The sequence below is a fragment of the Chamaea fasciata genome, unplaced genomic scaffold, assembly GCF_029207755.1.
Source record: "Chamaea fasciata isolate MVZ Bird 193981 ecotype frontalis unplaced genomic scaffold, bChaFas1.0.hap1 SCAF_1, whole genome shotgun sequence".
In the NCBI taxonomy this organism is placed as follows: domain Eukaryota; kingdom Metazoa; phylum Chordata; class Aves; order Passeriformes; family Sylviidae; genus Chamaea; species Chamaea fasciata.
In genome coordinates this window covers 152,277,982-152,300,611 of record NW_027094086.1, presented here as the reverse complement: position 1 = coordinate 152,300,611, position 22,630 = coordinate 152,277,982, and the positions used below count along the sequence as shown (strand labels likewise).

Here is a 22,630-nt window from a genome sequence, read left to right as displayed (position 1 = left end):
GCTGGACGGGGGATGCTCAGGTGGTTTTGCTGCTCCCAGAAGGCGCAGCTGGATCTCCCAAGTCCTTGAAGTGGCTGGTTTTTTATGAGCCGTTTCAAGAGTCCACAACGGCTTTTCCCAAAGGTGCGACCGCAGGAAAACCGGCGAGGGATGGATGGATCCACTTGGATGGACGGATCTCAGCTCCAGGGGGAGGCTCAAGGGTCTTTGCTCGCACATCAACCCACCACATTCAACCTTCCAGGACCTTCAGCCCCAAAACAACCTGGCAGGCTGGGGGATCACTCTGTCCAAGCTCACCTTTGGATGGAGCACCTGGAAATCCTGGCACTGCTCGTTTGCCGACACCCCCCCCCCCCCACCCAAAAGAATCCCACCCCCCCGGCGTCAGATGGTGAGGAGCGGCACGCAGCCCACGCCCACGCCGCCCTCGTGGCACACCATGGGCGCCATGAATGTCCAGCGGTTGCTCTCGGGGTCGTACATCTCCACCGAGCTGAGGTTGGACTGTCCGTCGTAGCCGCCCACGGCGTAGAGCCGCCCGCAGTTGGCCACCAGGGAGACGCGGCTGCGGCGGGTGTTCATGGGCACGATCAGGTACCACTGGTCGGCCACGGAGCTGTAGACCTCGGCGGCGCTGAGGAAGCCGGAGCCGTCGTAGCCGCCGCAGGCGAACATGCGGCTGCCCAGCGCCGCCGCGCCGTGCCGGCACCGCTTGTTCAGCATGGGCGGCACCGGGTGCCAGCTGGACGTGTGCGGGTTGTAGTATTCCACCTGCAAGGGGACACGGCCAGCTGTTGGGAAAGCTTACAGATGTGATGGCTTGGCAAGGGGTTCTAAAAATGTGAAGCCTGTGGGTTTTGGATTTTTAGAAATTTATATTTTATGTCGTGGGTTTTGTAACCGGAAAAAAAATGTCATTCTATTCTGTCTGTTGAAACCGGGTGGAGCAGTGTTGCTTATCTCTGCCCCAAAATGGGTCAGTGTTGCTTATCAGATGGTGCAGTGTTGCTTATCTCTGTTCATTGTTCCACTACCCCCCCATGGGGATATCTTCTGCTATGGGCCATTAAAGCTCAGCATTGTTTCTTATCTCTGCTCAGTGGAGCAGTGTTTCTTATCTCTGCTCACCCTCCAACTCCCTCCGTGGGAATAGCTCTTGTTAATGGGCCATTAAAGCTCAGCATTGTTTCTTATCTCTGCTCAGTGGAGCAGTGTTTCTTATCTCTGCTCACCCTCCAACTCCCTCCGTGGGAATATCTCTGGTTAATGGGCCATTAAAGCTCAGCATTGTTTCTTATCTCTGCTCAGTGGAGCAGTGTTTCTTATCTCTGCTCACCCTCCAACTCCCTCCGTGGGAATAGCTCTTGTTAATGGGCCATTAAAGCTCAGCATTGTTTCTTATCTCTGCTCAGTGGAGCAGTGTTTCTTATCTCTGCTCACCCTCCAACTCCCTCCGTGGGAATATCTCTGGTTAATGGGCCATTAAAGCTCAGCATTGTTTCTTATCTCTGCTCAGTGGAGCAGTGTTTCTTATCTCTGCTCACCCTCCAACTCCCTCCGTGGGAATATCTCTGGTTAATGGGCCATTAAAGCTCCCCAATGACACCACACATTACATCAGACCATTGTGAGCTGCTCCACCCAGGGAGGAGGAGCCAAACCATCTTCGCCTAGATAAAAAGAGCCACAAGTGTCCCCAGTTATCCAGTTTTCCACCAGATCCCTGGAGGAAGACCGGACCCATCTCACCATTACTGGACCCTTTCTTCAACGGGACCATCTCTACTCCAACAGAACCACATCTGCCACTCCAGGAGGGCTGACGTTGGACTGCTTCCAACACCCTGACCAACAGGGCGTCAGGTTGTATTTCTGACACTGTCAGGGTTTTCTAGGATTTCTTGTTTGCTTGCTTATTCTTCTGTACTACAACATCTGTATTTTTACATCCCTAGTAAAGAACTGCTATGCCTATTCCCAAAATCTTTGCCTGACAGCCCTTTAATTGCGAATTTATAATAATTTGGAAAAAGAGGGGGGAAGGGCTGACATTCCAAGGGAGACTCCAGTCTTCCCTGGCAGATCCCTGTCTATCTAAACCAAGACTATATATATATATATATATTTGTTTTAAGAAATGAAAGCTAGCTTTGAGGTGTAGGCACGGCAGGCAGGAAGGTGGCGATTAGCTGGAGGTGGGTTTAGTGACAGCAAACAAAGGGACACCAAGGGAGCAGCCCCACTAAGGATCAGGGAGAAGGTAGATAAGAGAGTAGTCTTTAGAGAGTTTAGAATACACAGTGCCATGGTAACACAGCAGTTCTCATGGGCTGGGTGTAAATTCCGCAGGGTTTGCATCTCGCGCCGGTTGGACACTGAATTAGAACATTCAACACGAAAGGAGATATGAGGTATTGTAACGAGGAGCTCGCTCTCTTGCTTGCTCTTGCTTTTTCTCACTTTTTCTCTCTCTCTCCCTCTCTCTCCTTGGGGCATCCCTCCGGCCGAGGCTGGTGGCTGAAGGCAAGGCCCTTTTCCCCACCACCCATGCAATAAAACCACGTGTTCCTAGAGCGTCTCAGGTCTCCAGAGATCCCTCTCCCTGCTCTTACAGTCAGGGATGCTCCCGCCTTGGGAGGTGCCCTGTGACAGTCCCCTGCTGTGTCGGCACATCTCCAAACTGGGGGTGTGTGGGCCGGAGGGATTTTAGCCTGCTTAGCAGCCTGCTAACGCTTTCCCAAGGAAAAGTTTCTCAGGAAAGCTTTTTCTAAAAACAATCTCGGTAAATGACTATCCTTCCTCAAAACATTCTTTCTCCAGGTGGCCTTTTGCAGTTTCTCTGATTTAACCCACGGGATTAGAGAGGTGTCATTTCTATTCACCAGTCATGGTAAATCTGTATGGGAACACCTTACAACAGGTAGTGAGAATGAGACAATAAAGAGCCTTCTTTTCCTATACTTTTGCCTTCTGAATTATTTGGAGTCTTTCGTGTCCTGCAGTGACAGGGGAGGTTTTGGGTTTGTTGTGACAAGATGGTGAGGGGCTTCCCAGGGAAGGGGCTGGAGCAGCAGGAGCAGCTGAGGGAGGTCAGAGGGCTGAACTGCCTTCAGGTAAAAGTTCAGCTGCTGTGGGATTGTGCCTGAAGGGTTTGGGTTGGGTTGGAAGAAACCTTAAGGATCACCCAGTGCCACCTCCTGCCATGGGCAGGGACACCTCCCACTGTCCCAGGGTGCTCCAAGCCCCATTCAACCTGGCCTTGGACACTTCCAGAGATCCAGGGGCAGCCACAGTTTCTCTGGGCACCCTGTGCCAGGAATTCCTTCCCAACATCCCACCTAAATCTCCCCTCCTTCAGCTTAAAGCCATTCCCTGTGTCCTGTCCCTCCATGCCTTGTCCCCAGTCCCTCTCCAGCTCTCCTGGAGCCCCTTTAGGCCCTGGAAGGGGCTCTGAGCTCTCTCTGGAGCCTTCTCTTCTCTCCCAGCCTGTCTCCATATCTAAGGGGCTCCAGCGCTCAGAACATCTCCACGGCCCTGAGTGGATAAACGAGTCACTTCTGTTCCACCTCAGGTTTTTTCCGTTGTGGCTGGAAGTGCCAGAATTTGGTGGCACAACCACTTGGGGCTGTTTGGATGCACAGGGAAAGGACAGGGAACCTTCCAGCCCCACGCTGAGGTGCAGGGGATAAGGCCTGCCCGGGGCCTTACACTGTTGAAGATCTGGAGCCCGTCGTGTCCTCCCGACACGTAGATCCGGCCCTCGAACACGGTGACTCCGGCCGCGCTGCGGTTGGAGCTCATGGGGGTCACTGCTGTCCACCTGGGAGGGAGACGGGAGAGGTCAGCAAATCTCCCATGATTTTCTAGTGCTGGATTCCACCATCTCTCCTTTCCCCACTCCTTAGTCCAACCCTTCTCACAGCCCACATGGTGCCAGGATGTCGTTGTTAGGGTGGACACGACACACAGAGTGAAATCTTCAGAAGGTTCTTCGTTATGGCCCCATGCTGTCTTTTATACAGCTTTTACAAACCTCCAGGGCAACTTCTAATGGGTTAACAGCTTTGTTGTTAATTATTCTACTGGTTAGTACAGGCTCTTTGACTTGTCCATCAAATCTATCCTCGGATTGTTTACACGTTCTCTTTACTGATTCTCGTGGGACAAATCCCTTGTTATTACAGGTGAATTCTTTTTTTCACCCTCAGAGTAGATTGTCGTGTTAAAGGAACTTCTCCAAACAGCTTCATAGGTGAACTCACAAATCCCTCGTTAGCTGCACTTAGAAGAAATGACAGGCTAGCTGTTAATTAATAGAGCAGGCCTGATTTTATAAGGCCTTTTTTTTATAATTCCGCCTGTCACAACACCAGGACACGGCACACCGGAGAGGAAACTCCTGGAAAAGCTCTGGGACGCCAAGGGCTCTTACTTGTTTGTTTCTGGCGAGTAGGACTCCACCGAGTTGAGGGATGAGTTTCCATCGTATCCACCACAGACGTAGATCTGCCCGTCCAGCACCACCGTTCCCATGGCGCTGCAAGGAACAGCAGGACCCCGTGAGGGGGGCTGGAGGTGCTGCCACCTCGTCCCCAACACTGTGACACTCTGCCTGTGTCACCCCACCAAACCTCCCTTTCCCTGGATTCACCTCCAAACTGCTCAGTCCCATCTGAACTCTCAGCTCACGGAGAGGAAAGGTGCTCACGGCAGGAGCACCTCGAATCCTGGGTTTGGATTTGGGCCCCTCACAACAGAAACAGACACTGGGGGGGCTGGAATGTGCCCAGAGAAGGGAATGGAGATGGGGAAGGGGTTGGAGCACCAGGAGTGGCCAAGGGAGCTCCAGAGAAACCTGGTGAGGGGCACATACACCCTCCACCCCTGCCCTGGCGTCCTGGGGTAACTTTATGATGCTCGTATCCCCAACTGTCTGTTCCGTGTGTGCTGTACGTCGAGTTCCGTGCCTTTAAACTGGTTCTGAGAGCAAAGCAGAGAAAGAAGAAGTGCAGGGTTTATTTTGAAAAGCAGCATTTGCTCCTCTGCATTTTTTTTCTCAGGACAGCGTTCAGCTGAGGCACGGACAGACAGCAGGACAGAAATCTTTTTTGCTTTCAGTTAGTTTAGCTGGCTGAGGCAGAGAAGCTCCTGGATTGTTCTTTTTTTCCTTTTTCTTGGGACTGTTTAACCCCGCTCTGGACTGAAAAACCCAGAGGAGCACCGAGGGCTGGCACCTGCAGCCCACCGGGGCCTGGACCTCCACAGGGATGGGAAAGGGACTGAGAGAACTGAGCTACACCCACAGCAACGACTTGGTCAATTTGCCATTTCACTCCAGAACAGAAGGTTTTAATGTTTCATATCATTCATTCTTTATGCTTGTGGGCACTTTGTGTGTTAAATAAAGAGTTTTTTCCACTTTTCTCCAAAAAAGTTCTTTCCTGGACCGGCTGGAGGGAAGGGCTGTCTGAGTTTGCTCCCCAGAGGAACCCCATTTGAGGGTTTTCTCCCAAATTTGCCCTAAACCAAAAACACCTGGACAGCCTGAGCCAGGGCTGGACAACCTTTTCCAGGAGGGATTTTCCCTGTATCCAACCTGAACTGCCCTGGCACAACTTGGGGCCATTTCCCCCATTCCCTGGGAGCAAAGGAACAAACCAAGGAAACAAACCAAGGAAATCCCAGCTGCTTCCACACCGCCCCACACTCCTCCTCCCCCGTTTTAACCCTCCCACCACCCCGCTGGGCGCCCACCACCTCATTTCTCCTCGCTTTTTTCCCCCCCACTGGGCTTTACCCACCTCCTCTTACTGTTCATGCTCTCCACTTTGGACCAGGAGTCGGTGTCGGGGTTGTAGACCTCGACGGTGCTGAGGCGGAGCTGGCCGTCGTAGCCGCCGATGGCGTAGAGCAGCCCGTTGAGCACAGCCACGCCGACGCGGCTGCGCGCCGTGCCCATGGGCTGGCACTTCTCCCAGCGGTTGGCGATGGGGTCGAACGCCTCCACCACGTTCAGGGAGTCGCCTGCGTAGAAATTTGCTACTCAAATTAAAAGAGGGAGACCTGATGAAGCCCTGGGAGAGCGATGAGGGAGGAGGGGGGAGGTTGTTGCTGTGTGGGATGTGAATATTTGGGGGGAGGAGCGAAAAAAGTTCATCATGAGATTCAACGAGGCCAAGTGAGAAGTGATGCACCTGGGTCAAGGCAAGAAATTCTTCCCTGGGAGGGTGGTGAGGTCCTGGAATGGATTCCCAGAGAAGCTGTGGCTGCCCCTGGAACCCTGGCAGTGTCCTAGGACAGGTTGGGCAGGGCTTGGAGCAGCCTGGGACAGCGGGAGGTGTTCCTGCCCTGGACAGGGGTGGATTGGGATGATCCCTGAGGTCCCTTCCAACCCAAAACAGTCTGGAATTAGTTTTGTTTTATTCCAGAAAGTTTCTTGCATGAAACACAGAAGCAGCTCCTGAAACAGAAGTCAAAACCTGGAATGTCTGGTTGGGAGGGGGATGGACAGACCTGAAAGTATTTCAAACTTTCTTCTTTCAAATACCAAAGAGAAAAAAAAAAATAACCCAGAGAAAAATCCCCTCCCCAACCCCCCCAGAATTCACCCCCTCACGATTCCTATAATTTGGCTAAAAAATTTAAAAATGTCTTTTAAATATTCTAAATCTGAAGAGGCAGAAGTGTAAGAGGAAGAGAGGGGAAGCACTGAACATTTTCTGAGTAATAAAGTGTATCTGGCTGTAAAACATCTTCACTAATTAAGCCTTAGGTGGGATGTTGGGAAGAAATTCCTGCCTGGGAGGGTGGGGAGGGGCTGGGCTGGAATTCCCAGAGAAACTGTGAGTGTTCCCTGGAAGTGTCCAAGGACAGGTTGGACAGGGCTTGGAGCAGCCTGGGACAGCAAAAATTGTCCCTGCCATGGCAGGGGTGGCACTGGATGATCCTTAAGGTCCCTTCCAACCCAGACCATTCTGGGATTCTCTGTCCTATCCTGGACTCTCCCATTCCAGCCTACCTGCTCCCACAGAGACATTTCCCAGCCGCTTATCTCTGCTCACCCACAGAGATCCTGCTCTGAACAATTCCCATTGTTCCCACACTCACAAAGATTGGGGAACATTTCCAAGCTCTCCGCGAGGAGCCTCGGCAAGTTCCCTCTGTGGAAGTGGCACCTCCACTGTCCTCCAAGGGGCAGCAGAGACCTGCAAGTCCCAGCTGTGGTGTCGCTGCTTCGCTCCTCCCTAGAATGTTTTTCCTCAGTCACTTTCTGTTCCCTTTTTATGCCACGGTGAGGCTCATGTCAAATTGTGATCCCACAACCCCGACAGCATTGTGGAGATCCCTGCAGGTCCTGCTTGGGGCTCCAGGTAAGGACACCACCCTCAAAGTCACAGGCTCACTGAATGACCAGGTTGGAAGAGACCTCCAAGATCATCAGGTCCAACCCTAACCTCAACTAAACCCTGGCACCAGTGCCACATCCAGTCTTGTTTTAAACACACCCAGGGATGGTGACTCCACACCTCCCCAGGTAGACCATTCCAATACTTTATCACTCTTTCTGTAAGACACTTTTCCCTAATATCCAGCCTGTATTTCCTTTGGTGCAGCCTGAGGCTGTGTCCTCTCCTGTCAGTTGGTGCCTGAAGAAAGAGACCAGCCCCAGCTGACTACAGCCACCTTTCAGGGAGTTGTGGAGTGACAAGGTCACCCCTGAGTCTCCTTTTCTCCAGGCTAAACAACCCCAGCTCCCTCACTCGTTTCTCACAGGACTTGAGCTCCAAACCCTTCACCAACCTTGTTGCCCCGCTCAAGTCTTGAGGAGCATGTCCTAAATAACCCTCACCTGCACAGGATTGCAGATGGAAAATGTTAAACTACGGGCACAACCGCCCCGAGGCTTTCACCGGAAGGTTCAAAGTGCTGCACGGAGGAGGAGAAACTCCTCCACGCTTCCGCACGAGGGAATTCCATCCTCCCATCACCCCAGCCAGCCCCCGTGGTGATCTTTCCACTGCAAGGTACCTGCAGAGTTGAGTCCCCCCACGGCGTAGATCAGCCCCGCGATGGACGTGCAGCACCGCGGCCGCGTCTTGAACGCCGGCAGGTGCGGCCGGCGCTCGGGCATCAGGTGGTAATCCTTGGCTTCGTCAACCAGATCCCTGAAATCCAACCAGGGCGTCACTAAAGGAGGAGATCTGGAGTCTGGGATGGAAGGATGCGACCGATTCCGTGGCCGAGCCTCACCTGCACTTGTGGCAGCAGCGGACCAGGTCGTCCTGCTGCACGCGGTCCGTGAGGAACTGCGGCCGGCACAGGGGCAGGCGGATCTTGGACAGGAGCTCGGGCAGGAAGGATTCCCTCTGGTCTCTGTCGTAGCGGATCCACGCCAGGGCAGCTTCAAACACCTGCCAGGGGAACAGCAGCGGCAAGGGGGAGTTTGGGGCTTGCGCAAGGGGACGGGAATGACATGAAATCTTGGAATGCTTCGGGGTGGAAGGAAGGTCAAGGATCATCCATGGCAGGGATGCCTCCCACTGCCCCAGGCTGCTCCAACCTGGCCTGGGACACTTGCAGGGATCCAGGGGCAGCCACAGCTGCTCTGTGCCAGGGCCTCCCCACCCTCCCAGCCAGGAATTCCCAATCTCCCATCCAGCCCTGCCCTGTGGCAGTGGGAAGCCATTCCCTGTGTCCTGTCCCTCCATCCCTTGTCCCCAGTCCCTCTGCAGCTCTCCTGGAGCCCCTTCAGGCCCTGCCAGGGGCTCGGAGCTCTCCCTGGAGCTTCTCCTCTCCAGGGGAACATTCCCAGCTCTCCCAGCCTGGCTCCATGCAGGTTTCTTTCCCTGCCTCCAACAATCCTGATCTCCTGTCTCCTATCCAGCACAGATATTGCAGGGAGATGAGGGAGCTGCAAGGAGGATTTTGGCAGAGGAGGTGGCACAGAACACAGAAAACTGTGTTTATTTAGTGACAGAAATCTGCAAACTGGGAAAGAAGACTGGGAATGATGCTGCTCCATGAGAAACCAGGAGTCAGGTTTGATCCATCTGTTCTCTCTGGAGAACTGCTCTGGAGAGCCCTGGAGCTGGGCTGGTCCCTTCAGGCTCCATCCCAGACACTGGAAGGGACAAACCTCTCTGAAGCCCCACTGGATGACTCCAGCTACAAAAGGTGCCCTGGTGCCAGTTTAATTTGGGACACACGTTCCTGGGTTCACAGGACTCCCCACTGAAGTTACTGCAGCCTTAACGACTGACCAGAACAAAACCATCAACTCTTTTCTTCCACAGTGGCATCCGGAGTCTTTCCCAACACAATTCCCAAACTTTCCGGTGCCAAACTGCTTCTCCAACAGCACCACAGGGATTAAAAAACCCCAAACCAACTCTCTGCCACCCTACAGATGGAAGAATTCTGCAGGAATTTCTGAGGAGTGGGGCTGGCAGGTGCCAGGGCACGGGGAAATGTCCCCAGGATGGGTTCTTTGGATCCCACCTGCTCGGGGAAAAACAGAGGGAGGAATTCTTGGTATGATCCAGGAACGTGAGGCAGGTTCCCCTCCCTCTGGAAGCCTGATTAAAGCAGCACATTTTTACCCTACAAGGAGAAGCTGGAGGCCGGCCCTGCCTTTGTCACCTCCTCAGGAAGAGCGGGACAGATTTCCAGGCTCAGGGACTGACTCTGTTTTCCCTGCCCACTGTCAGCTCACACTGATGGATTCTCAAGGCTGGGTCAACACCCTGAACTCTTCTCACTCCCCAAAACTCCCTGACAGGAGGGTGCAGCCGGGTGGGATTCCAGCTCTTCTCCAGGGGAACAAGGGACAGGAGGAGAGGAAACAGCCTCGTGTTGTCCCAGCAGAGATTGAGGCAGGAATTTGGAAAAATCCCTTCATGGAAAGGGCTGTCCAGTTGTCCAGGGTAGGGTGGTGGAGTCTCCATCCCTGCAGGGATTTAAAAGCCACGGGGATGTGGCACCTGGGGACATTGGTCAGGGGTGGCCATGGCAGGATTGGGGGAAGTTGGACTTGATGATCTCTGAGGGCTTTTCCAATTCCAACGATCCTGTGATCCTACAAAAGTCCCGTTTTCTGTTTCAGTCTGGAGTAGGCACAGGAAACCATCACCTCTGAGTGTCCCCACTGTGCCAGGACACCTCATCTTCACTCAGCCCAGGAAGAGAACAATTCCCATTCCACTCCCAAGCAGCAAAACCCCCTCGAGGTCCAACTTCCCTTGGCCAAGCCCAGGTACCCACCTGCTCCTCGGATTTGACGTTGAGCTCATCCCTGGAAACGAGCTCCAGGACGTCCTCGAAGGGCAGGGCCAGGAACTCCTCGGACATGGAGACCTCCACGAAGTGCTGGTGGATGAAGCTGTTGGCAGCGTCGTAGAGCACCGTGCACATCATGGTCTCGGCAAACTGCCGGACGCCCAGGCAGTTCTTGGGATGAAGCCTGGAAAAGGGCAGCAGGAGGAGGAGGAGGAGAGCAGCAGGAATGTCGGCTTAATGGAAAAGAAGCTTCCCTGGAAGTGTCTGAGGTTAGGTTGGATGGGGTTTGGAGGAGCATGGGATGGTGGGAGGTGTCCCTGTGCCTGGAATGGGATGGGATTGAAGGTCCCCTCCAAACCAAACCGTTCCAGGGTTCTGGGAAGCACTGAAGCCTTGCAGGACACACAGTGCAGTGGAAGATGTGTCCTCTCTCCAGTGATGGCTGATCCCAGCTCACCCACGAGCTGATCTGCACAGGGACCTCCAGGAGAATCCAAGGCAGAGCCAGAGGATGGAAAACACAAATGTCCCCTTGTCCCTGCCAGAGAGGCATTGGACAGATCCAGGTGGCTCTGGGGGCATCCACAGCTGCTCTGGGCACCCAGCTCCTCCCCACCCTCCCAGCCAGGAATTCCCAATCTCCCATCCAGCCCTGCCCTCTGGCAGTGGACAGCCATTCCCTGTGTCCTGTCCCTCCATCCCTTGTCCCCAGCCCCTCTGCAGCTCTCCTGGAGCCCCTTCAGGCCCTGCCAGGGGCTCGGAGCTCTCCCTGGAGCCTTCTCCTCTCCAGGGGAACATTCCCAGCTCTCCCAGCCCTGGAGCAGCTCCGGGGCCTCCTCTGGATCTCTCCAGCAGCTCCAGCTCCTGCTGCTGTTGGGTGGGGAACTGTCACATGAGGGTGACTCCGAGGGCTTGGTTACAACACAGCTGCCTAAAAATATCCCCATCCTCAATTCCACTTCAGAAGGAGAGCTCAGTGTCCACGTCCCGGCTCTCCAGGGCGACCAGAATCCACTCATTTCTGCTTGTTGACCAAACTGGCAGCTGTGCACTCAAAGCCAGGACTTCACTCAGGACACCTGGCTGCTCCCGGTGGATTTGGGAATATTTTGGAGGCCAATCCCCGTTATTCGGTTGGGTGTGTTTCACATCACGCCAGGGAATGCCCTGAGCAGCTGCAGAGAAGCCAGGCTGGGAGAAGTGAACACGTCAGGCTCCCTGGCACGGCTGGGAATCCGTGTGGAACGTGGACAAAGAGTAGCCCAGCTCTCCATTTTCCAGACCCTGCTGCTGGAACGGCCTCACAGCCAAACACCAGGGAGGAAATTGAAAAACCTGGGACCAATTTAGGGGCTCTGCCACGGTTTCCTGTCCAGCTGCTGGCCTGAGGCTGTGTTCCTCCCCTCTGGCACACATGGCAGCAGGAAGGGCAATTCCTGCCAGGATGGGTTCTCAGAAAGGGAAACGTCTCCTCAGTTTTGCTCTGGGTGTTAACTCCTTTGGCCGGTCAAGGTATTTTAGTGTGTGCCCATAAAGGAGCGATAAGTTATTCTGAAGGGAATGAGAATGGTGGGAGAAGAGGGAATGGCTTCCCACTGTCAGAGGGCAGGGCTGGATGGGATTTGGGGAAAGAATTCCTGGCTGGGAGAGTGGTGAGAGCCTGGGCTGGAATTCCCAGAGAAGCTGTGGCTGCCCCTGGATCCCTGGAAGTGTCCAAGACCAGGCTGGACACTGGGGATAGTGGAAGGTGTGGGAATGGATTGGGATGAGCTTCAAGGTCCCTCTCAACCCATTTTGTGTTCTGTAACTCTGCCAAGCTGCCAAGTTTTGGGATGCACGCTCCTCACCCTGCTGGAAGGACACATCCTGCTCCTCCCCAAGCTGGACACGGGTGACTGACCCTCGCTGCAGCTGGAATCTTCCAGAATCCCTCTGGAATTCCCTCAGGATCCCCTCCATCCCCACTCACCTCTCCCTGAGGAAGGTGCAACAGGCGTCCTTGATGTTCTGCAGCTGCAGGAAACTGGCCCCCATGAGCAGGGACTGCACGTTCTGCTGGTCTATGGCCAGGTGACCGTTGTAGGCAAAGTTGATCAGAGCCTCCAGAGCACTAAAAACAGGGAGAAAAGGGTGGAAAACCCCACGGAATTCCAGCTGGGAGAGCGCTCTGCCAACGGTGTGGGCTCACTCGGGCAGGGAACAGGCTCTGAGCCAGGCAGAGCTCAGGGGTGGTGCCTGTGCTTTTCCCTGGGGTGTTTTTGGTTTTTTTTTTACCTGGGATCCATGCCCTGCATGACAATCTCCTCCTGCTTGCACTCCATCATGTCGTTGGTGAACATGGCGTGGAAGTAGGGGATGGAGGCTGCCAGCACGATCCTGTGGGCGCTGAATTTATGGTCCCCCACCTAAAGCAGGGAGGACAGGGAGGGAGGAGGGATCAGCACCACTGCTCCAGGGATCCCCTGCACCATCCAAGGCTGGGCTTTGCTCTCATTACTCCTCCTGGAGCTTTTTTTTTTTCCCCCCCTAATTTCCACGTCAATCTGACTCATCCCAGACCATTCCCATCCCTGCTGCACTTTTTTCCTCACTTCAGCAAAGGATTTCCCACTGGAGTTTTGGTTTGTGGGACAGCGCAGCAGGGCCCTTCCCTCCAGGTTATCCTTCTCTGCTGCTCTGTAAAATTCTCACCCTGTGACATCTCCAGAGATGAGGAATGCTGTTTGGATTCAGGAATCCTGTGATTCCCAACAGTGCCTCCCTCCTCCCTCAGACCCAGCAAACACAAACTTGCTGGGAGTTTAGAAAGCAAAATTCATGGCAGATGGAGAAAAAAAAAAAGGAGGCACTTTTGGAGAGTCTTGTCTCTGTGCTGGGCAGCTCAGGGGTGCCTCAATCCCTGTCCATGCTGCCCTCTGTGCCTGGATTATGCCGCACAAATCCTGTTCTCCCGGATTCTGCAGCATTCCTGATTCCCAGAGCGGAATCAGGAAGTGTAAGTGGTCATGCAAAAAAAAACAACCAACAAACAAAAAAACCCCCTTCACGTTTAAATCTGTGTGATTTAGGGGATGGAGGGCTGTATCAATCCCTTCTCCTAACCCCAAAACCACATGGAAAAAAACCCAAAAACCATCCCAGAGGCTCCAAGACTTGAGATAAATTCCCTGCCAGGCTCCTGCTGTGTGCACAGCGTGGGATGGGGAATCTCTGGGAAAAGGAGTCAGGGCTGCAGGCCCAGGGTCCAGGAGGGGATGAGCAGGTCCCCACCCTGACTTCACACAGAGAACACCGACTCCAGCCTGGCCAGAGCTTTAAAAATACAAAACCCACAGCAAAGTTCCTAAGGAAAGGCCAAAAAGGGAAGGGATTCCAGGACCTGAGAGCTGACAGCCCCTCCCCACATCCCTGGGGCTCCCATCCCCTCCCTCTCCAGAGGGGGAGGACTCTCTGTGTCCCCAGGTTGGCACAGCCTGGGTGACCACGGGGACAAATTTGCTGCTTGGCCGGTCCACATTCCACATCCCACATTCCACATTCCACATCCCACATTCCACATTCCAGCCCCGAGGTGAGGCTCAGGAGCACCCGAGCTGCTCAGCAACTCCAGCCCTTCCCCACCCCACTGCTTTACTGAATCAAGAATAAATCCCATTATTGATACACCTTCGTGCTGCTGGAAAAGCCTTTCCCGGGTGTCTCAAACATCCCCCCAAAACCACAGTTTCCCCAAATCTCCCCCCAAAACTCCAGTTTCCCTTCTGCTGTTTCCGAAAGGTGAAAGGACAAAGCCTGCTCTTATCTCGAAAGCTCCGCTCAGGAATTCACCCCAAGGGGAAGAGGTCGTTTGGTTTGTTTGGATGAGTGCTGCCCATTCAGGGCTGAGCGTGCAAGAAAAAAAAACAACCCCAACGTTTCACTGGGCTTTCATTTCCCCCTCAGCCCAAGCTGCCAAAACTCACAACTCCAGTCCCCGTCCGAAGCTCGTTTCAGCTTTTTTAATAAATGAAAAGCGGCGCCGAAGTCGGACGGGCGCCTCTTAAAGCGAAACACCTGCTTCAAGTGCACACAGTCACCTTCTATTTATGAGCTGAATTATCTTTAAAACTAAAGATAACGGGAATTTCAACACCGAGGTTGTGTTTGCTCAAACCCCAAGCGTGTGGTGCGACCCAAGGAGGAGAAAAAGGCCCTTATTTCAGCAACTCAATGAAAATTACAGAGCCCAGGTGGCAGAAGTGGGCCCCTGGTGACAAGAGTGACATTGAGGAGCTGGAGGGTGTCCAGGGGAAGGAAAAGGAAGTCGGGAAGGGGCTGGAAAACTCCTGAGGGAGCTGGGAAAGGGGCTGAGGCTGGAGAAAAGGGGGATCAGGGGGGACCTGGTGGCTCTGCACAAGTCCCTGCCAGGAGGGGACAGCCGGGGAACAGGGACAGGAGGAGAGGGAATGACCTCAGGCTGGGCCAGGGCAGGCTCAGGGTGGAAATTGGGAACACTTTCCTCATGGAAAAGGTGGTGAGGCATCGCAAGGGACAGCCCAGGGCAGTGGTGGCTCCCCGTCCCTGGCAGGAGGTGACATCCATACGGATGTGACACTTGGGGACACGGTCACTGGTGGCCTTGGCGGTGCTGGGGATGGTTGGATTCATTGATCCAGGAGGGCTTTTCCAAGCTGAGCCATTCCAAGAGTGGCCTGGATCAGGAATGGTGTGGCCAGCAGGAGCAGGGAGCTCATTCTTCCCCTGGACCGGGCGCTGGTCAGGCCACACCTCAGTGTGTGTCCAGGTTAGGAAGGACACTGAGTGCTGTGTCCAGATCTGGGATCTCTCAGTTTAGGAAAGATGTTGAGATGCCTGAACGTGTCCAGAGGAGGCAACAAAGCTGGTGAAGGGCTTGGAAAACAAGCCAAGAACGGCTGAGGGAGCTGGGGGTGTTTATCCTGGAGAAATGGAGACTCAGGGGTGACCTTGTCACTCTCCACAACTCCTGAAAGGTGGCTGTGCTCAGCTGGGGTCGGTCTCTCTCTCCAGGCAGCACTGACAGAACGAGAGGACACAGCCTCAAGCTGCACCAAGGGAAACACAGGCTGGATCTTAGGGAAAAGTTTTTCATGGAGAGAAGAATAAAGTACTGGAATGATCTGCCCGGGGAGGTGTGGAGTCACCACCCCTGGGTGTGTTTAAAGCAGACTGGATGTGGCACTGGTGCCATGATCCAGTTGAGGCGTTGGAGCTGGGATGGACTCGGTGATCTTGGAGATCTCTTCCCACCTGGACACTGTGTGACTGTGTGCGAATGGTTCCACCAGGCTGCAGCTCCAGGGATGCGGCGACCTCACCTCCTGCTCACCTGGGCCAAACAAACAGGAGGAAGCCCAGCCATCCTGCAGGATTCCCGCTGGGATAATGACAGCTGGGATGGAATCGGCACGGGGATGGAATCCCCTGGCTCTGGGCAGTGCTGTGATCCCAGACGGGGAATGATCCCTGCTGAGCAGCCAAATCCACGGAGCTGCATCAGCCAAGAGCTCAGGAAATGAATATTCCCTGGAGCTGGGAAAGGGAAAAGCTGGGATTCCTTCTCCTGGAATGCTGGAGAGCCCTCAGGGAGATGGAGGAATTGGGATCTCTGCTCTGAAACCATCACTGTGTTCATTCCGTGGCATGTCCCCAAGGGACAACTGCAGTTCTTGCTGCAGGAAAAGGACAAGATTTTCCTGTGGAAAAGGACAAGGTTTCCCTGTGGAAAAGGACAAGGTTTTTCCCTGTGGAAAAGGACAAGGTTTCCCTGTGGAAAAGGACAAGGTTGTTCCCTGTGGAAAAGGACAAGGTTTCCCTGTGGAAAAGGACAAGGTTGTTCCCTGTGGAAAAGGACAAGATTTTCCTGTGGAAAAGGACAAGGTTTTCCTGTGGAAAAGGACAAGGTTTCCCCTGTGGAAAAGGACAAGTTTTTTCCCTGTGGAAAAGGACAAGGTTTCCCCTGTGGAAAAGGACAAGGTTTCCCTGTGGAAAAGGACAAGGTTTCCCTGTGGAAAAGGACAAGGTTGTTCCCTGTGGAAAAGGACAAGATTTTCCTGTGGAAAAGGAGGTTTTTCCCTGTGGAAAAGGACAAGGTTTTCCTGTGGAAAAGGACAAGGTTTCCCTGTGGAAAAGGACAAGTTTTTTCCCTGTGGAAAAGGACAAGGTTTTCCTGTGGAAAAGGACAAGGTTGTTCCCTGTGGAAAAGGACAAGATTTTCCTGTGGAAAAGGAGGTTTTTCCCTGTGGAAAAGGACAAGGTTTCCCTGTGGAAAAGGACAAGGTTTTCCTGTGGAAAAGGACAAGGTTTCCCTGTGGAAAAGGACAAGTTTTTTCCCTGTGGAAAAGGACAAGGTTTTCCTGTGGAAAAGGAGGTTTTTCCCTGTGGAAAAGGACAAGTTTTTTCCCTGTGGAAAAGGAGAAGTTTTTTCCCTGTGGAAAAGGACAAGGTTTCCCTGTGGAAAAGGACAAGGTTTCCCTGTGGAAAAGGAGGTTTTTCCCTGTGGAAAAGGACAAGGTTTCCCTGTGGAAAAGGACAAGGTTTTCCTGTGGAAAAGGAGGTTTTTCCCTGTGGAAAAGGACAAGGTTTTTCCCTGTGGAAAAGGACAAGGTTTCCCTGTGGAAAAGGACAAGTTTTTTCCCTGTGGAACACGGAAAACCCTTCTAAGGATGAGCCCTCAGCACGTGTCCATTCCTATCTTCTTTCCCAAAGGTGCTCCCTCCCTTTCCACGACTAAATTAACGCACTTTCCTGATGGAATCACTCTGGAGTCACCTGAGAGCGAGTTCCTCCTCTTCCTGATACAATTCCACGATGTTCTGCTCCACAGTCTATAATTTTAGGTCCTTTGCTTCTGTTTCGCAGGGAAAGGAGCTTGGCAAGGCTCCCTGCTGACCCCAGAATTCCCTCCTGACGTGGGTGACACAGGAATCTGCCCCCACAGCCCCCAGTGGTGACGAATCCCAGGGCACGGGGAGCTTTTCTCTCCCGAGGAAAGTGGTGTAGGTGGGAGAAAGGCATTTCTCGTCTTCCTGACGTCACCACCCTGCAGTGCTGAGAGTTTGGGGCTGTGAAATCTCAGAAAAGCCCAAATCCATCTCAGAAAACCCCAAATCCATCTTTGCTGAGGGTTTGGGGCTGTAAAAGGTCTCAGAAAACCCCAAATGCATCTCAGAAAACCCCAAATCCATTTTTGCTGAGAGTTTGGGGCTCTAAAATCTCAGAAAACCCCAAATGCATCTCAGAAAACCCCAAATCCATCTTTTTGCTGGGAGTTTGGGGCTTTAAAATCTCAGAAAAGCCCAAATCCATCTTTGTGCTGAGAGTTTTGGTGCTGTAAAAGGTCTCAGAAAACCCCAAATCCATTTTTGCTGAGAGTTTGGGGCTCTAAAATCTCAGAAAACCCCAAATGCATCTCAGAAACCCCCAAATCCATCTTTGCTGAGAGTTTTTGTGTTGTAAAAGGTCTCAGAAAACCCCAAATCCATTTTTGCTGAGTTTGGGGCTGTAAAAGGTCTCAGAAAACCCCAAATCCATCTCAGAAAACCCCAAATCCATCTTTTTGTTGAGAGTTTTGGTGCTGTAAAAGGTCTCAGAAAACAGAAAAAAAAAAAATACTGTTGTGTTCTCCAAGAACTCAAACCCCTCCTGTTTTCTGGAAGGGAAGAGCTGATGGCATCCAGGCAGCGTCCCAGATAATTCCTGTCTCTTGGGGGACAAGGTCGGAATGACATCCTCACCCTGCAGCTCTCCTGGGCACAGTGGATCATCAGCTTTTCCATAAAACACGGATTCCTTTTCTTCCCAGGGCCTGTCTTCCTGGAGGATCTCCCGAACCTCTCGCAGCACAGCCAGGCACCGAGTTTTGAAGGATCCTGCTGGAATCAGCCTGAGCTGTCTGGAATTCCACTTATCCAGAGGCTCCTCCTCAGCTCTGGGGGGGTGCAGCTGCTCCACGTTGGGGGAGTTTTGGAATTTTCCCTGGGAAAACTGGGATCAGGACGGGAGAGACCTGCAGGTGCCATTGGGATTACACAGGGAACAAATCTTGGAGCCTCTCCACAGCTGGGAGTCATTTCACTTTGCCAGGCCTGGCTTGTGTTTTAGGAGACTTTTCTGATTAGTCTTGGAAGTTAGTGATGGAAAAATGGCTTTGGAGGCGGCTCAGAGCCACGGGAGGAGCTGCAGCAGCAAGAGGAGCTCCCGCCAACTCCAAGGATTTGGGATTTCCTTCCCAAACCTTCCCTCTGGGCCACAGTTTGGTCAGGATTCCTGGAATTCTTGGATCTTTCTCCTCCAGCTCCAGCGGGAGCCAGGACGGGATTGATTTGTAAGGAAGGACTAGGATCAGCTTTTCCTGGTTTTCTGGAAGCCCATCCCAGAAAACGAAGCTGCCCAGGCTGCTTTTCATTCTGCAGGGAGGAAACAATCCCACCAACAATGCTCAGGGAGAGCAGGAGCACTGAGGAGCTCCTTTAGGGCTGTTAAAAAAATCTCAGCAGGATCTGCAGCTCGGGGAATAACGGCCCCAAATTCCCTGAGCTGGGATTTTTTTTGGGGGGGAGGGATTTTGCAGAGTTTGGTTGTGAGCTGCCAAGGGAAAAAAAATAAATTGGAATCTCACTAAAAATAAGGGGGAGAGGTTCTGAGAGAGGAATTCTGCCCCTTGGTTTGACCATAGCCTCAAACCACGCCAAATTAAAAGGAAAAAAAAAAGGCTCAGAAGCTTCATTTCTGCTCTCTCCATGATTATTCCAGGCCTGGAGTTGGAATCTCCATCACCTTTTCCATCAGCACCAGAGCTGGGCGAGGAGGAAAACACAGCGTCACCTTCCTGACCACCACTGGGATGAGGATCAATTTGGGGGGAAAAAAAGAAAACAAAGGTTTGGTTGGTTCTTTTAGGAGCACACCACTGCCCAGCCCGGTGATCCTCCAGAGGAGAAAAGCGGAAATTTGGCTTTTTTTGCTAAGCGAAATTCCAATTTTTAATTTTTTTTTTTTCCCCAAAGGAAAAAGGATTAAGCACAGCCCATCCACGCGTGCTCCCAGCAAATGAACGTTCAATTAAACATTTCGGGGAGGCTCCAAAGGGAGCTGTGAGGGAACAGCAGGAGCAGCCCTGACCCGCAGCTCTTAGAGAGACCGAAAAGAACTCTCCAAATCCATGAGCTGAAGCACTGGGCACGTCGAGATCCGACTCCTGGGACAGAGGGAAGTTTGGAAGCTTTTTGGGTTTAGAGATGGGACAAAAAGGAGCAGGAGAGGAAAAAAAAAAAAGGGGAATAAATTCACTGCAGGATCCACCTGGGGGTTCCTCTGGGCTGGACTTGGAATGTTCCTCCAAGCTTTTATCACAGAATCCTGGGATGGGATGGGATGGGGAGGATCTGAGGGATCATCCAGTGTCACCCCTGCCATGGCAGGAACACCTCCCGCTGTCCCAGGGTGATCCAGCCTGGCCTGGGACATTCCAGGGATCCACAAATCTCTGGGAATTCCCAATTCCCAATCTCCCATCCATCCCTGCCCTGTGGCAGTGGGAAGCCATTCCCTGTGTCCTGTCCCTCCATCCCGTGTCCCCAGCCCCTCTCCAGCTCTCCTGGAGCCCCTCTATGGACTCTGAGGATTCCCTGGATTTTTCCCTTCTCCAGGGGAACATTCCCAGCTCTCCCAGCCTGGCTCCAGCCCCGGAGCAGCTCCATGGGATTCTCTGGATCTCTCCAGCAGCTCCAGGTCTTTCCTGTGGATTTTGGGCTGCAGGGCTGGGGCAGCTCTGCAGCTGGGGAATCACCTGAGCTCGGGGGCAGAGGGGCAGAATTCCAGCCCTGGATCCCTTTTCCCAGCAGAAAATTCCATCTTCTCTGGGAATTCCATCCCAACCCATCCCCACCTTCCCAGCCAGGAATTCCTTCCCAAAATCCTGATGGGAAGCCATTCCCTGTGTCCTGTCCCTCCAGCCCTTGTCCCCAGTCCCTCTCCAGCTATTCACAGAAATGAATAATTATTCACAGGAATTTTCTATGGAAAAACCCATAGGAATGGACAATAATTCACAGGAATTTTAGAAACAACGCTGAGGAATTTAACCCAGATAGGGCTGGGATCACAGAGCTCCTGCTCTTGTCTCCCAGAAACGTGGCACTGCCAGGATCTTCTCCTGCCCCACCAACACCAAATTTAATCCCAAACCCACCACACTGCATCCCAAACCAGCTTTGGCAGAGAATTCCCCCGGCTTTGGCAGAGAATTTCCCCGGCTTTGGCAGGGAATTCCCCTGGCTTTGGCAGGGAATTCCCCCGGCTTTGGCAGGGAATTCCCCCGGCTTTGGCACACAATTCCCCCAGCTTTGGCAGAGAATTCCCCCGGCTTTGGCAGAGAATTCCCCGGCTTTGGCAGAGAATTCCCCCGGCTTTGGCAGAGAATTCCCCGGCTTTGGCAGAGAATTCCCCCGGCTTTGGCACACAATTCCCCCGGCTTTGGCAGAGAATTCCCCCGGCTTTGGCAGAGAATTCCCCCCGTTTTGGCAGAGAATTCCCTCGGCTTTGGCACACAATTCCCCCGGCTTTTCCAGCCCAAACATCACCGTGCAGAAGGAACAGCCCCTTCCCAAGGAGGATCCCGATCCTCAGCCCCTCCTCCCGGGGATGGAGCAGCTCCCGTCTCCATGGAATGTTCCCCATCGCGGCCCCCGCCGGCTCCTTCCCCCGGCAGCTTTCGGAGGCTGCCACCACCTTTCCCGGTTAATTAAAACCGCGGAGTTAATTCCTGCAGTGACTCAGAGCTGCGTGCTGCTCCCAACCCCACCGAGCCTGGCGATCCTGAGGGATTTTTCCAGCAGCTCCTGCCTGCCACAGCACAGTGCCCTGCAGAGCCGGGGCCGCGAGCCTGAGGATTGAACACGATGTGGGTTTGATGCTGAGAAGGGACGTTCCTCCCAGGGAATGGTTTCCTAGGGAAAGCACGGAGCCGGGAAGCTCCAGGAGCCCCTGGCCCCCCCATGAGGGGGGTTGGGGGGAATCTCAGCTCTGGTTGTCTCTGGTGACCCCAGTTCGTGCTCCTCTCCCCCACCAAAGGGCTGAGGGAACTCCAGCCGCCTCCTTCCCTCCGGAAAAGAGACTGGGGGGGTCCCTCAGCCTCCTCCATTAAGGGTTGGGGTCCCCCCTCAGGGGTTTGGGGGGTCCTCAAGTCCCCCCTCTAGAAGCTGAGGTCCCTCAGCACCCCCAGGAATGAGGGGGGTCCCTCAGCCCCCTCAAAGGCCGTGGGGGTCCCTCAGCCTCTCAAAGGCCGTGGGGACCCTCAGCCCCTCAAAGGCCGTGGGGTCCCTCAGCCCCTCAAAGGCCCTGGGGGTCCCTCAGCCCCTCAAAGGCCGTGGGGTCCCTCAGCCCCTCAAAGGCCGTGGGGACCCTCAGCCCCTCAAAGGCCGTGGGGTCCCTCAGCCCCTCAAAGGCCGTGGGGTCCCTCAGCCCCTCAAAGGCCCTGGGGTCCCTCAGCCCCCTCAAAGGCCGTGGGGGTCCCTCAGCCCCCTCAAAGGCCGTGGGGGTCCCTCAGCCCCCTCAAAGGCCCTGGGGGTCCCTCAGTCCCCTCAAAGGCCCTGGGGGTCCCTCAGCCCCCTCAAAGGCCGTGGGGGTCCCTCAGTCCCCTCAAAGGCCCTGGGGGTCCCTCAGTCCCCTCAAAGGCCGTGGGGGTCCCTCAGCCCCCTCAAAGGCCCTGGGGGTCCCTCAGTCCCCTCAAAGGCCGTGGGGGTCCCTCAGTCCCCTCAGGGACCGGCCCTCAGCCCCCAGCCCAAACCCGTGACCTCCTCAGGGCTCCCCCCTCAATGTCCCCTCAAGGACCGGGGTCTAATCGCCACGAGCGGAGCTCTCTCAGCCCGCTGAGGGGTCGCGGACCCTCACGCCCATCAGGGGCTGGGGGGGTCCCTCACTCTCCCCGCCCCGCTCAGATCCCTCCGGGGCTCCCTCATCCCCCCACTCCCCGCCGCCCCCGGGAGCCGGGCCGCACCTTGAGCGTCACATCGCAGAGCTTTCCCTGCCGCCGGATCTCGCCCATCACTCCGTAGCCGCGGCTGGGCAGGTCTCCCACCGAGAAATGCACCAGATCCTCGGGATCCAGCTCCGGCTCCGCCGCCGCCGCCGCTTCCAGCATCGTCCCGGCCACTCCCGTGCCGCCGCCGTGCCGCTTCGCCCCCGCCGCGCGCTGGCCCCGCCCGGCCGCCGTACGCGGGGGCCACTTCCGGGCTCTGCCGGAAAATGCCGTTGCCATAGAGAAGCCGGAAGTGGACGCTGCCATGGCGACCCCGGACGCCACGCCGGACTCGACCGTAGCGGGCTCGCAGGT

The 22,630-nt window shown here is 54.3% G+C and overlaps 2 protein-coding genes across 3 annotated transcripts in view; one reads left to right on the top strand and one right to left on the bottom strand.

The window, feature by feature from the left end:
* Nucleotides 1-378: 378 nt before the first annotated feature.
* On the bottom strand, nt 379-22,482 carry KLHL18 (kelch like family member 18). 2 transcript variants are annotated; one of them, XM_066202265.1, is made up of 10 exons: nt 22,295-22,482; nt 12,553-12,683; nt 12,248-12,388; nt 10,264-10,462; nt 8,254-8,414; nt 8,032-8,168; nt 5,805-6,042; nt 4,436-4,540; nt 3,712-3,823; nt 379-774 (listed from the first exon to the last, which is right to left on the bottom strand). In XM_066202265.1, exons 1-10 carry the CDS (start codon nt 22,436-22,438, stop codon nt 388-390), a joined length of 1,755 nt encoding a protein of 584 aa, XP_066058362.1. In that variant the 5' UTR covers nt 22,439-22,482; the 3' UTR covers nt 379-387. The 2 variants fall into 2 exon arrangements, with proteins under 2 accessions (XP_066058362.1, XP_066058373.1); XM_066202276.1 differs by having other exon boundaries at nt 5,805-6,027.
* Nucleotides 22,483-22,564: 82 nt separating this feature from the next.
* The window catches only part of KIF9 (kinesin family member 9), a 28,018-nt gene continuing 27,952 nt past the window's right edge, over nt 22,565-22,630 (top strand). The window contains exon 1 of the mRNA XM_066193697.1: nt 22,565-22,628. Within this exon, the coding sequence (XP_066049794.1) occupies nt 22,581-22,628 (48 nt within the window). The 5' untranslated portion in view covers nt 22,565-22,580. The remainder of the gene's footprint in view (nt 22,629-22,630) is intronic.